The following is a 12,205-nucleotide window of genomic DNA, read 5'->3' on the forward strand; positions in this document are numbered from 1 at the left end:
TAAATGGGTGCAAATGTACTGTAAGTCCCTTTGGATAAAGGTGTTAGCTAATTTTTTTTTACAATTGAGGACATAAGATCATGAGGAAGGTTACAAACAAGAGGAAGCCTTTGGCCTATCTAGTGGTTTCTTGTTGCTAATTGTTTCAAACATCTCATCCAACCACTTCTTGAGAGGAGTAAAGGTATCAGATTTTACACATGCCTTCACTTGTCTTCATCAGTAGGTATATATATTTCACTTTCTATAGATTTGATTTACAAAAGAGCAGTTGTGTAAATATTGACTTAAACAGATTTAATCAGTTATTAGACTCAAGTATTTTTCAGGTAAGGTTTGAAACCAACAATAGTTATATGAGTTGCCTACAGGTCTTTAGTGCTGCATAAATGCAGTGCTTGTTCATAAGAGAATCTGGAGTTTTTTGTGAACCTTTTAATGGAATGAAATATTTTATCTCTTTTTGTGAAAGCTTTTTGATTTAGGACCAAAATACCTGGAAAAGGTAATTCCACAAACATGAAATAAGCTCCTTTGCTTTGAAGTTTGGTTGTTTTGAATATGTAAGGCTGAGCTGGTCCGCCATCTGGCTTATTCTCAGCTTCATTGTGATGTTCAAATGCACAGTGAGAAGTAAAAATTTGCTGTGGATTTAAAAGCTGTTCATGAAAGGTAAATGTGGGTAGGACTGTGTTTTTGCAGTATTTTTTTTTAATTCAAAGGCAGCATGTCCATTTACAACTGGAAGTTTGGTGCTGCTTCCATGTGTACCTGCTGCCTGTACAAATTGCATTCTTTTTTTTATCACATCTGCGAGAACATGGATCCTCTAATGGAGAAAATAGCACGAGTGCTTTGATCTTCCTGAACAACAAGATTATATATGTGTTAAGAAAACATTACAGCGGGTGGAGAGACATTAAGGTTTTATCACTAATAATCAAAAACGTAGGAAGACTATCTAACCTAGTGAGCCGAGACAGCTGTGTGGATCAGCCTCTCAAGAGTCCAACGTGAGGAATGTCAGCCGTGAAAACTGCTCCCGCTGAGTGCCCTCAATCTCAGAAACCCCCGAGGCAAGTTCAAGGCTTGAAATATATAGGACCTGGAGGTGTTCTGTATACACGTTATTCCTGATGGCAGAGGAGGCAGGAAGCTACAGCCTTCCAAAAGACATGACCTAAATAATGTTGAACAGCGGTCTTTTAAACGCTTTGGCCAAGCTGGGTCAGAGTCACAGGTTAAAGCATTGCTACAAGCTGCAAATCATTGACAATGTACAGTATGCCTCCGTCTCACTCCATAAGCATGCACTGAATGCTTACATGTAATAAATGCACATTATCCTTGCTGTATGTGATGTATAACATTTTGGGAAAGTCAGAAATAAGGAAGATTGCTCTCAGCCGAAATGAGTGAAATTAGTTCCATATTTTGCTTTTGTTTTCTAGTTCGGTAATTCCAATTACAGGTTTCTATTTGGGGCATACTTGCTTTCAGTTCCTAAAAGGTCAAATGGGATTTGTAATCGTTATCAACCCTGTACCAATTTCTGAATTTCAGAACTGCCCTCTTTCAGGTTTGTTCCTGAAATGTAACCGCTTGGACCTCTGCAGAAAGAAAAATATGCTGATTGTGGGAGTGTCTGATGCAGTGTCATCTCCCTGTGTCTGTTCATCATCACTTGTTCAGCTAAGAGCTGTTTAGTCAGATGTAACAGCAGGCAAGTTGGAAAGAGGCTGCATAAAGTTCTAAGTGCTGAAGTTACTTGTATTTAAACAGTGTCTGTGACGTAGGATATATTTTGACACTCAAAACATAGTGAACGAACTAGTTAGCTAAAGGTCTAAACAAGCAAGTAGAACAGCTAAGTCATTAATTAGCACCGAAGATTTAGTGCTCAGCTGGAATGAAAACCAGCAGAGAGAGTGATTCTTTAGGATCCAGGTTGGGAACCAGTCCTCTAGATCGTGACGTAGAGCAAGGAGAAGAGCTGTTACAGATCGTGCAGCTCTGCTACAAACAGGAGAGTGGTAGATTGATACTTCTTCAGAAAAGCACTGTTAAAATGTAGATCTTAAAACCCCTAGGCCTGACTGATGGGGTGCTGAATTTTAGCATGAAAGCAAAAATGCTAGTAAATGCCAGAAACTAGACCTCCGCTTGTCTGTTTCCTTATAACAATAGAAAATATTGTTATATAAACTCTTATAGACTATTACAGTTGGTTTATATTTTCGCCTCTTCTGTATTTATTGTCTCCTGAGGGAATTGTTTCCTATAAATCATATCTCCCACTTGTTGAAGTTAATTATTATTGTCACTACTGGTGCAGTGTGGCAGTTGGGATTTTTTCCCTTTGCAATAATTGCACCGGATGTATTTTGCTAATCTTTAAATGTAATTATACCAGCATGCTTGTTAACATCATGTTAATGCAATTTGTACTGCACCTTTAAATTACTGATAAAACTGAAGCTTGAAAATATGGCAAGCCTCTTCCTGATACAGTCTGAAGTCTGCTAGTGTGCACACACAGGCAATAAAGCTGTTTGGGAAATAATTGAAATTTTAGTAGCATGTTGCACTTTTGCACAAAATAGTTGGAGAGTGCTTTCCTTCTTAGGAGGAAAAATAAATTGCTTCAGTAAGATAAACAGTTAAACTGTTACAATTAAAAGGAAAAGTCTGCAGAAGTGCCCACTCAAATAGTGCCCATGTTTTGCAATCAATACCAGATTCCTAATGTTGGAGAGAGCCACAAAGCCAGTCTTGACAGGGCAGAGTAATGAAGTGGTAGGTGTCCAGTGCTCTTAATTTGTAGAACACAACACTTTAAAGATGCTTGTTAAATTAAAAGGCCGGGCAGTGTGCCCACGATGCTTTTATACCGCTGACTCATTAGCAGCAATGACTCCTCTGAAACATCTATCTCCTCTGCGATAGATGTTTATTAAGAATGTGTTTCTTATGCTATGAACCTAAAAATTGATTGCTGGCAATGGGTTGTACCATTTTGCACAGAAGGCTCCAGATTACATGACATCTTCAACCAACTTACCAAACCTACTGCTTCCTGGCAACTTTGTTGTGAAAAACCTCTTGCAAATATCCTTTACCGTGCACTTCTTATGGAATTTCCTACTGGCAAAAAGCTTGAAGTTTTGATTTTATATTGGCCCAAGATTATTGAGCGGCAATCAATAATACCATTCATAGATATTATGTCAGAGATGTAGGGAACCAAGGAACAGTCAATTTTTAAACGGATGCAATATAATTAAGGGAGAGGGAGCTTGCAGTATGTAAAATGTTCACCTTAAACTTGCAGTATTCCTGGGGCTATAAGAGTGGACGTATGCTTCATTCATGCAAAGTATTGCTGATATCTGGATAGCGTTAAGTCAGTTGTGTAACGTGTCCTGTTACATCACCTTGATTTGCTGTTGAACCACGACATAATGACAGCTGATTTCCCTTTGCATTACACATTCTGCCATCAGATTCCTTGAAATATCCTATTATTTCCTTTTCATCTCATTTTTTATTATTATTAAATAAATTCTGCGAGGTGTAATGAAGCGCATCAAGCTTCATCAGATTTCGTTGATGGAATTTCATGCTTTCAACTCACTGTGCCAGTGTCTATTCTCACTGCATAAGTAATATACAGTATAAGAGACTTTTGCTCCTTAACTTCACAAGTATTCCTCTCCTTACACTTTGACACATTTTAGGATTCTATTCAGTGTGTGTACTGAAAAGATCAGAACAAAGGACTTGGATTTCTAAAGCCTTTTGCAGACTTAATTAACAATTAAAAAACACCAAACATATAAGAGCAATATCTTGCGTGGGATTAATATATTTTGTTGGTGCTTTTGGTGTGTGCAAGTGTTAAAGGCGATTTAACATTCGCACACATCTGTGCATCAGGACATTTTACAGCAATAATCTGAGTGAGTTGCCATGCTCAATGATCCAACAGCAGAATCACACCTGGGATTTCCATTTGAAACTTTCCCTTTCAGACTGTAGAACCTTTACCACTTCCTAACAATGACTGGTGTGCAAGACTTTCTATCATTGCATAGTGAAAGGCACTCTTCATCAGCCTTACCTGAAAAAGAAAAAATGATATGCTTTAGTCTACCAGACATACCTAGAAAAATAAATAAATGGCTAATTTAACATTGTTTATGCTTCCTTACCTAAAACAGTTCAGGACAGACAGCTCAGGAGTAAAATATGAGAATATACCATTACAAAGATTTCATCTTAATAAAAGGTCCAGTATTGGGTAGTTTTAAATGTTCATGTTCTACTGTATATTCTTGGAAAGCGTTGCATGGGCAAACGGGTGTGTTTCCCTTAACCTTAAATAAAGGTTTAAGGGGGAAAAAAGCTTCTACACATACAGAACTGATAAGAAGGTATTTTAAATGCGTTAGCAGTAGTTTTTGTCAGCCACTTTGTACTGGAACAGTTCCTTTCCTGCTTGTCATCTTCCACCCACCCTTTTATCTATCCACTCAAAATCTGTGTCTTAGACATCTGTGTCCAGCTCACTGCCAGACATAAGAGACATTCACAGCACCCCTGTGAGATACCTTCTGTTTTCTCATGTGTATATGAAATATGAAATGAAAACTCTGTTTTCAGTTTTTTTTACAACCTGTGCAACAAATTATTGCAGGCTAATATACAAGTGAAGGCTCAGATTTTTTACAATTTGCTCAATGCAAAGTCAGACAGGTATTTTGACAGTTGTGCGTCTCATTTAATAGAAGATCTGGCCGTGGGGTCAGAAGATACAGACTGAGATAGTCTGGCACAAAAAATTGGAAAAGATGAAGTGGCAGAGCACAGTAATGTGAGCAAGGTGTAATATACATAAAGGATCACTCCAGCAGTTATTGAGGGACTTTCAGCTCATACAGTCTTTCTGGATCTCCACAGTGGGGGAAACGCTCAGATTCTTAAATATTTCAATTCCACTTACTCCTATCCTTGGGGATTTATCAAAGGTTAGAGTACCAATTCAGCAGAAAAATATACCCATGACCCTTTGTGTTACTGCTAAAAATAAGGCTGTATCACAGATCAAATTTAAAAAGATATTGTAAAATCTACACTTAAATAATATTGAATATAAGCATGTAGGGGGCCCATTAGAAGAATATCCAATTGGAATTGAAAGTCATTAATAACGCATATTTTTTTATTTTCTTTTTCTTGTCGATACAGTTTTCCTTCACCTCCTGTCCTTCAATTAGTAATATATATATTTTACAATATATTTCCCTTTTGCTTTAATTTTCATTTTACAGTTAATATCGGAATGCTGTTCATACTAATCATCTTACTAAAGAAGGAAAATGAATAAGAAGAAGAGCAAGGAAAGTAAATGGTATATACAGTATGGAAGTGAACGTAAGAATCATGAAAAAAGTATATGAGAGAGAGTGAGTTGTCCTCCACCTTAGGTAACTGGGGGGAAAAAAAAGACTTATGCCCTCTTCTGAGGGCATAAAAAGATAAAAAGATTGTGTGACCTGGTTGAAAATGGTGGCAAATGGTTCTTTCAGCCCTTGTAAAAGTGTCTCCGTGCCTAATTTACACATAGATCTGGGCAAGTCTTTGTGGCAAGGCCACAGAAACGGAGAGTGACAGAGCTGAGCTGGCACTGTGCCTTGGAGCACTAATTCCTTGTGTCTCATTGTGCAGAGCAACAGAACGAGTCGGATTCCCAGCAGGGGAGCTGAACGTCTGATAGGAATAAGAGACAGATTTCCTGATCCTTGTCATGCTTATGATGGCAGAGGACGGGGGACAGGGAAAGGGGGGTGGGGATTTAAATGGAGCTCAAGTGCTGCGCTAGCTTGGGTTACATCAACACAACCTGCTGCTTTTCACTGGGAACATGCAGTTACCTGTGCGGGGGTGCTCTTTCGTTCCAGGGTGATGCTAGCACAGTTCTGCAGGGATAAGTGAGGGTAATGGCTGTAGAGAGCAGTAACGGTTCACGCAACAAAATAAAGCCACAATGGTGTCAAATGGTAGAGGAGAGATGTAAGGATATGCTACTTGGCTGTCAACACAGCAGGCCTGGGCTACCGACAGTTAAAGGTGCAGCTTCCTGCAGCTCTGGGTTCCTTCTTATAGACAGGCTTTGAAAGAAGCGAAAATTTTCCTGCCTTCATCTAAAGCCCATGAATGACAGCCCGTCCTGAGTATCTTGGCATATAAAATCCCTGATCTGAGCAGGTTTCTGAGGAAATCTGCCATTGCTGGTTTTCTGTAATAAATCCTAAAAACGGAGGCTTTGCTGTCCCACGTCACCTCTGCTGGGTGAAACATATGACTTCAGGCCGGTGTCGTGAGATGCATTGTAAGTTAAATATAATGCTTCTGATTATGAAGTGCTATTGATGTATATCATGGTAAGAGACTGGTAATGCGCTGAGGATTGAGGCACAGCAGGGTGAAATACAATAAGTAATTTTTGCCAAAAAGCAAAGATTCTTGTCACAAACTACACTACAGAATTTACCTTAGTATCATAATGAAAAGGGATTATTTTATTTACATTTTATACTGGTAAAATTATATTAATGATATACTGATTTTGCTTTGATCATGGTATTCTTTATGATACCTTTATGCCAATGTTTATAAATGTAGATTAAGGTTTCTTAAACGTTTATGTAGTTGACTTAAATTCTGTCTTACTATTTCCACTATAGAGTACCTTCGCATTTAGCCAAATGCATACAAAAACAATACCTTGCCTTGTGAGAAAAGAAAAGAGTAAAATCAATTTGCAGAGACGTCATGTTAATTCACTTCAGTTGCTTTATAATTAAGTGTGTGATTGCGTCTCTTGTGTGAACATAAAAGCTAACAAAATTTAAGGCATTACATACAACTTGGCATTTAGGGATTTTCGTTCCATTATCTGTTAGGAGATGTAATTCTCAGTGGCATCATTTTTTTTTAAATTCCATTAAAGAAGCAGAACAACACTTTGTCTGTTTTAAGCCTTGACAGGTCCCAACAGAAAATTCTTCCCAAAGGCCATTGAGACGTTGGCTTTATCTCCGTTCCAAAGGAACATTGATGGTTCTTCTAATTTTATTCTTTTCAGATGAAAAGGATTTTTTTTTAAATACTGGTCATCTGCTGTTCCGTAATTGTTGCAAATCCTCAGACAGCAGCGGGTCCACAGGTCTATATTATCTGTGATATTTGCTTCAATGTCTCCTGTAACATTTTGTTTGGAAATTCTGAAATCAGTAATGCAATTTTAAAGGCTGCTGCTACATCATAATAAGGTTAGAACTGATCTGCTTTCGACACAACATAAAATCACTTCAAGTCAATCAAATCCTGTCCGAATACCACAAAACATTTGGAGAAAACAAAAACACTTGGCCTGCATTATTGTTTGTCATTTCTGAGGTGATTTTTTGTTTCATGAAGTTTTCTCTGGTTTTTACACTTGTTTGTTGAAAAGCTGTTGTACCTTACATTACTACATTTCTGCTAGAAATGCTTCTGACAGAAAGAAAGGTTCTAGCAGAACCTTTTTACTGCCTAACCCTAACTATGCTGAAAGAAAAAGTTTAAAAAGTGAGCTATGTCCTGTAGTCTGTATTCTTTAACGTTTTTTTGCGGCAGTGTTGTTTCTGAATCTGAGCAAAAAGTTTTTGTCATTAATTAGTCTGTCATATCATCCAAAAAGTGTAACATGGGAAGGCAATCAACTATTACATTGTTGTTAATTTAATTAGATTTTTTTTAGTATGGTGGTTACATCTCACAGGAGTATTTTTAAAGAAATTCTAGCAACAAAAAGATGACTTTATGTTCCATTTAAAAATGTACAGCTACCATCTGTGCTGTTGCTAAGAGCAACTGATAAGATGTGAACTCCAATTATGAGTCAGGGGCTGGAACAAGCTTAAAATGTTTTTAAATTATATAGGTTTCAGACTGTTCTGTTTACATGCTGTTCCTTAATTTGGTCTTAAAAGATATTGAAAACGCAAGTGTAAAAGGTAATGTACCTATTACTTTAGAATGGAGGTTTAAATCTATTAGTTTATGCAACAAATAAGAAGACAAGTATAATTACTGCTTTAGGGCAATGCTTCCTAAACAGAGGACCATGGCCCACCAGGATGCAGTGAAAAGGTCTCACGTCTGGTGTGGAAATTGAAGAGAGCACATTCAAAAAGATTGGATCAGAAGCTTCATATAGCCTCTTCCAGCATTGACCCAAATATTGAACAGTTATGGTCATTGAAGCAAACTCGCTTTTCAAATTGAAATTCTTGAAAAAAAAGTGAAGTCAAATATTCTTTTTTCTGCCTGAGTTCATATTTCTAATTGTTTGGTGGACAAGCAAAAACGTTTGGGAATAACAGTACTATTTTTTTCTTCAAATTGAAGAATTGTGTTTATCCGTTAGCTATTTTCCCATTTACATAAGAGGACTGGTTCTTGGTATGGTGTGGATAGGAATTCTGATGTTTCAGGTGGTGAGCGCTCTCTCTCCCTTTCTGTCTTTCAGGTGTGGCAGAGGTGATTGTCCTGGTTGGGGGTCGGCAGGTAATCGGCATGAACCAGCGAGCCCTGACGGCTGTCACGTGTTTCAATCCCCAGAATAACAAGTGGTATCCCTTGGCTAGTCTTCCTTTCTACGATCGAGAGTTCTTCAGTGTCATTTCGGCCGGTGACAACATCTATCTTTCAGGTACGTGAAAGTTTTCTGTGGGATAGCCCTGCCTCTGGCAACGCTTGGCCAGTTGTGCACTGCCACAGACAAACTCCTGGTCACATGACCCATGCTTGAACTCTTGATTTCTGGAATACAGAACTCGGCCATCACCTCAGACCTGAGCCTTTGTCGGTTTAGCCACTCGGGGTTTATGGTTCTTATTTAATGTATAGCATATGCTCCCGAGAGGGATTTTTCACTGGACCTGTTAAATGTTTGTTTAAAATGTTTTCTGCTTTAAATTAGAGGAGATCAGACTTATGCCACATATTTTTGTGATTTATATGGATTTCCATGTAATCTTTTAAGAATTATTCTTTCAAGTGGTGTTTTACAATGCAATTAAAACTACCTCTAGTAAAAGAAATTGTGCCATTTTTCCTTCTGTTAGAGGTTTTATTTCTCCCTTTGTTTTAAAGCTGGTACAACAGGAACAACATTTTTGTTTTTAAATAAATTCTTGCCTCAATTAATTAAAGACGGCATGAACGGTAACTTTACCAACATAATTTTTTTTTCATACCACACAAATGAAATAATTAACCAGTGCAATTTAAATATAATTGCAAATTCAAGGTTTTCTGTTTAGGAATGTTCAACAGTTGTAAAAGATAATGTTAAATACAAAAATGAGAAAGAGGAGAAAGCAGTCTGTTTTCACAACCTTTATTAAGCATGATGTTTCTTGCCATCTGAATTGAATTCTTTCCAATCATTTTTTTCCTAAGCATGTCAAAAATCTTTAAATGACCTCTTTAAAATAATCGCTTGTTTAGTTTTTCCCCAACACTTTGATTTGGTTTCTTGAAACACCAATTAACCCTGACATTTTCATTTATTTTGTTTTTTCTCTCTAGACGTTTTTCCTGTAATCACAGCATGCTTTTTTGTGCTTGACAGACAGAGGGTTTTGTTTTTTAGGGAATGCCAATGAATGCTTTCTGTAAAGTGAAAACAAACGTGAAGAATTCAACATGGTTGTTTTTTTAAACATAGTGCCCTCGAGATTTATTTTTGCCCCTCGACAAAATGGGAACAAAAAACATGTAACAGGAATGTTAATAAATTAGATAACATCCTACTCAAAAATTCAAAATATGTCATTATGTCATCTTATGTGCAATCATTTGTGTCCAGAAAGCATGAGCTTCCCAATTATTCACAGACCTGTCGTTAGTATTTTGTTAATCCTTCTCTGGCTGTGATTGCAAATAAGGCCATTTATGATGGGTAGTTTTAAACTTTCCTCCTGACAGAACTGCTCTGCATCCTTCAGACTCTTTGATTTACATTTGTGAGTTTTCCTTCTTGAGTTCCAACTCTGATCTGTTCTGATCTGGAGATTGAGATGGCCAGTCCAGAATATGTGTTTTGTGTGCTGATCATTCAACTCTTATCGCTCTGTGCAATGCTGTGATGATTGCAGTGATTCAGTGTATTACACTGTAATTATGAGATAATGTCTCATTATTTATTCTGCTAGTTGTGCTACAGTATATGATGTTTTTTGTTCCCCTTTCATGAGGAGTATATATAAATCTCAAGGGTACAGTACTGTATGTATATATTCTTCAATTCCTATTCCTCTGCTCTGTCTCTCCTCTCAGGTGGTATGGAATCTGGAGTGATGCTATCAGATGTCTGGTGCTATATGTCCCTTCTCGATAACTGGAACCTCGTTTCTCGAATGACCGTTCCTCGGTGTCGACACAATAGCCTGGTGTATGATGGGAAATTGTATACTATCGGAGGGCTAGGTGTAGCTGGGAATCTGGACCACGTTGAAAGGTATATCATTACACATTTTCTTATTTTCCTGCTGTTTATCTAGAGCAGCTCTGTGTGATGAAGAGTTCTGTCGGTACCGGGCATATGAAAGGACACCAGGCTTATACAAATCATTAAATGTCAGTTAGAGCTTTTTAAAGGCTAGTAAGAGATTATACTAAGCAAATAATAGTTATTCATTATTGTCTATTAGTGGCATTCATTTAAACCTTTAATAGGGATCTATGCAAGTTTGTAATGTGGGCTTTGTTACAAATGCATTTATAAAAAATTAAAATATCTACTCTTCAAAAGTGCATGAACAAAATATATTGTATTCAGTACTATATAAAATGTTCCCTATAATAAATGAATTTCCAAATCTTTATTTTGTAGTATGTTCTAATAAAATAATGCACAAGATTAGTGTTACCACAATGAATATTATGTACTTTAAAACAATTATTTATGGATGATGTAAATTCAAAATTAAATTGAAAGTGTCAGCTATTTAGAATGATGGTTCTACCTGTTTTTACAATATTAGCAGGCTCATTATAATTCAATAGTGATGCTTAAATAAACTACTGAAGCTTTCTTGAGTGGCATTGCAATGTCAGGGTAAGGGTTTTACCATATTACGAGAAACACCGAACTGCATTTGCTTTCAATTACAAATTTCCAATCTTTAGATCAGGAGTGTAAGCGAATCCCACTGGTGTGTTAAGTGTGACAGAGAGGCTGTTGGGCAAGAACTAACTTGCAGGCTAGGTACAGGTCTCGTGCTCAAAATAACAAGGGACCAAAGACTCTGCCTCTGGGGGACTTCCAGCAAATTGGTTCTGCTGAACAGCTATGCTATCAAGAAGGAAACCAGCAAAGCCAAGGCTAAAATAACCTTGGTGAATCAAAGCATGCAGCCTGAAATGCCCAGACGCACATGGATTTTAGTGCCTAGGGGCAAACTAATGAGGATGGAAACACAGTAATGACTTCCAAAGGAAACACCATTGTTTTTACTCTGTTTGCCTCCCTAATAGAAGCACAACTGATTGGAATTTGGACCACAAAGAGTTTTAAATGTGAAATTGAATTTGGAGAAAGGCCTATGCGGCTGCTTTATTTTTCTAAAACAAAATACTCCTTAGTATCTACATCTCCGTAGCAAATGTAGGAGGCACAGCCTTCTGAAGCTGCCTGGAGGAAGCCCCTTCAGTCTGTAAATTAGAAACTCCCTGGAAACTCGAAGACACACAAGATCAGCCTTAAGAAAGAAACTGATGGAAAACATAATTTTGAATGTAGGCGATTTCATGGTTGGAAGCATGAAACTGAAAGGAAGATGGATAGTGGACGACAAATTAGGAATGGGAAAAACAAAAGGCTGAGGCTGTCGGCCATCTCAGCAGCCTTGACTGTGAGTAACGCTGGAATCCTTCAGTAAACAAGCATTGTATATCTCACCAATACCGTCAATCACTCTCTGATTCAAGACAGGAAATAAAAAACGCCTTCACTCCACACAACAGCGTAGATACATCTTTTCCCTTTGTACTGGGTTTGTGCTTGAGTCTGTTCATATCCTGCATGCTTGGGGCTAAAATAAGTTCTGTTTGTACATACAGTACTAGGCACTACTGCTCTCAACATCCTGCT

The 12,205-nt window shown here is 37.6% G+C and overlaps 1 protein-coding gene across 1 annotated transcript in view; it reads left to right on the top strand.

Moving 5' to 3' along the window:
• klhl29 (kelch-like family member 29) overlaps nt 1-12,205 on the top strand; it is a 232,166-nt gene that overhangs the window by 200,601 nt on the left and 19,360 nt on the right. The window contains exons 10-11 of the mRNA XM_088938566.1: nt 8,576-8,758; nt 10,390-10,570. Of these exons, the coding sequence (XP_088794692.1) occupies nt 8,576-8,758; nt 10,390-10,570 (364 nt within the window). The remainder of the gene's footprint in view (nt 1-8,575; nt 8,759-10,389; nt 10,571-12,205) is intronic.

The sequence above is a fragment of the Atractosteus spatula genome, chromosome 2, assembly GCF_055471065.1.
Source record: "Atractosteus spatula isolate fAtrSpa1 chromosome 2, fAtrSpa1.hap1, whole genome shotgun sequence".
NCBI classification, from domain to species: domain Eukaryota; kingdom Metazoa; phylum Chordata; class Actinopteri; order Semionotiformes; family Lepisosteidae; genus Atractosteus; species Atractosteus spatula.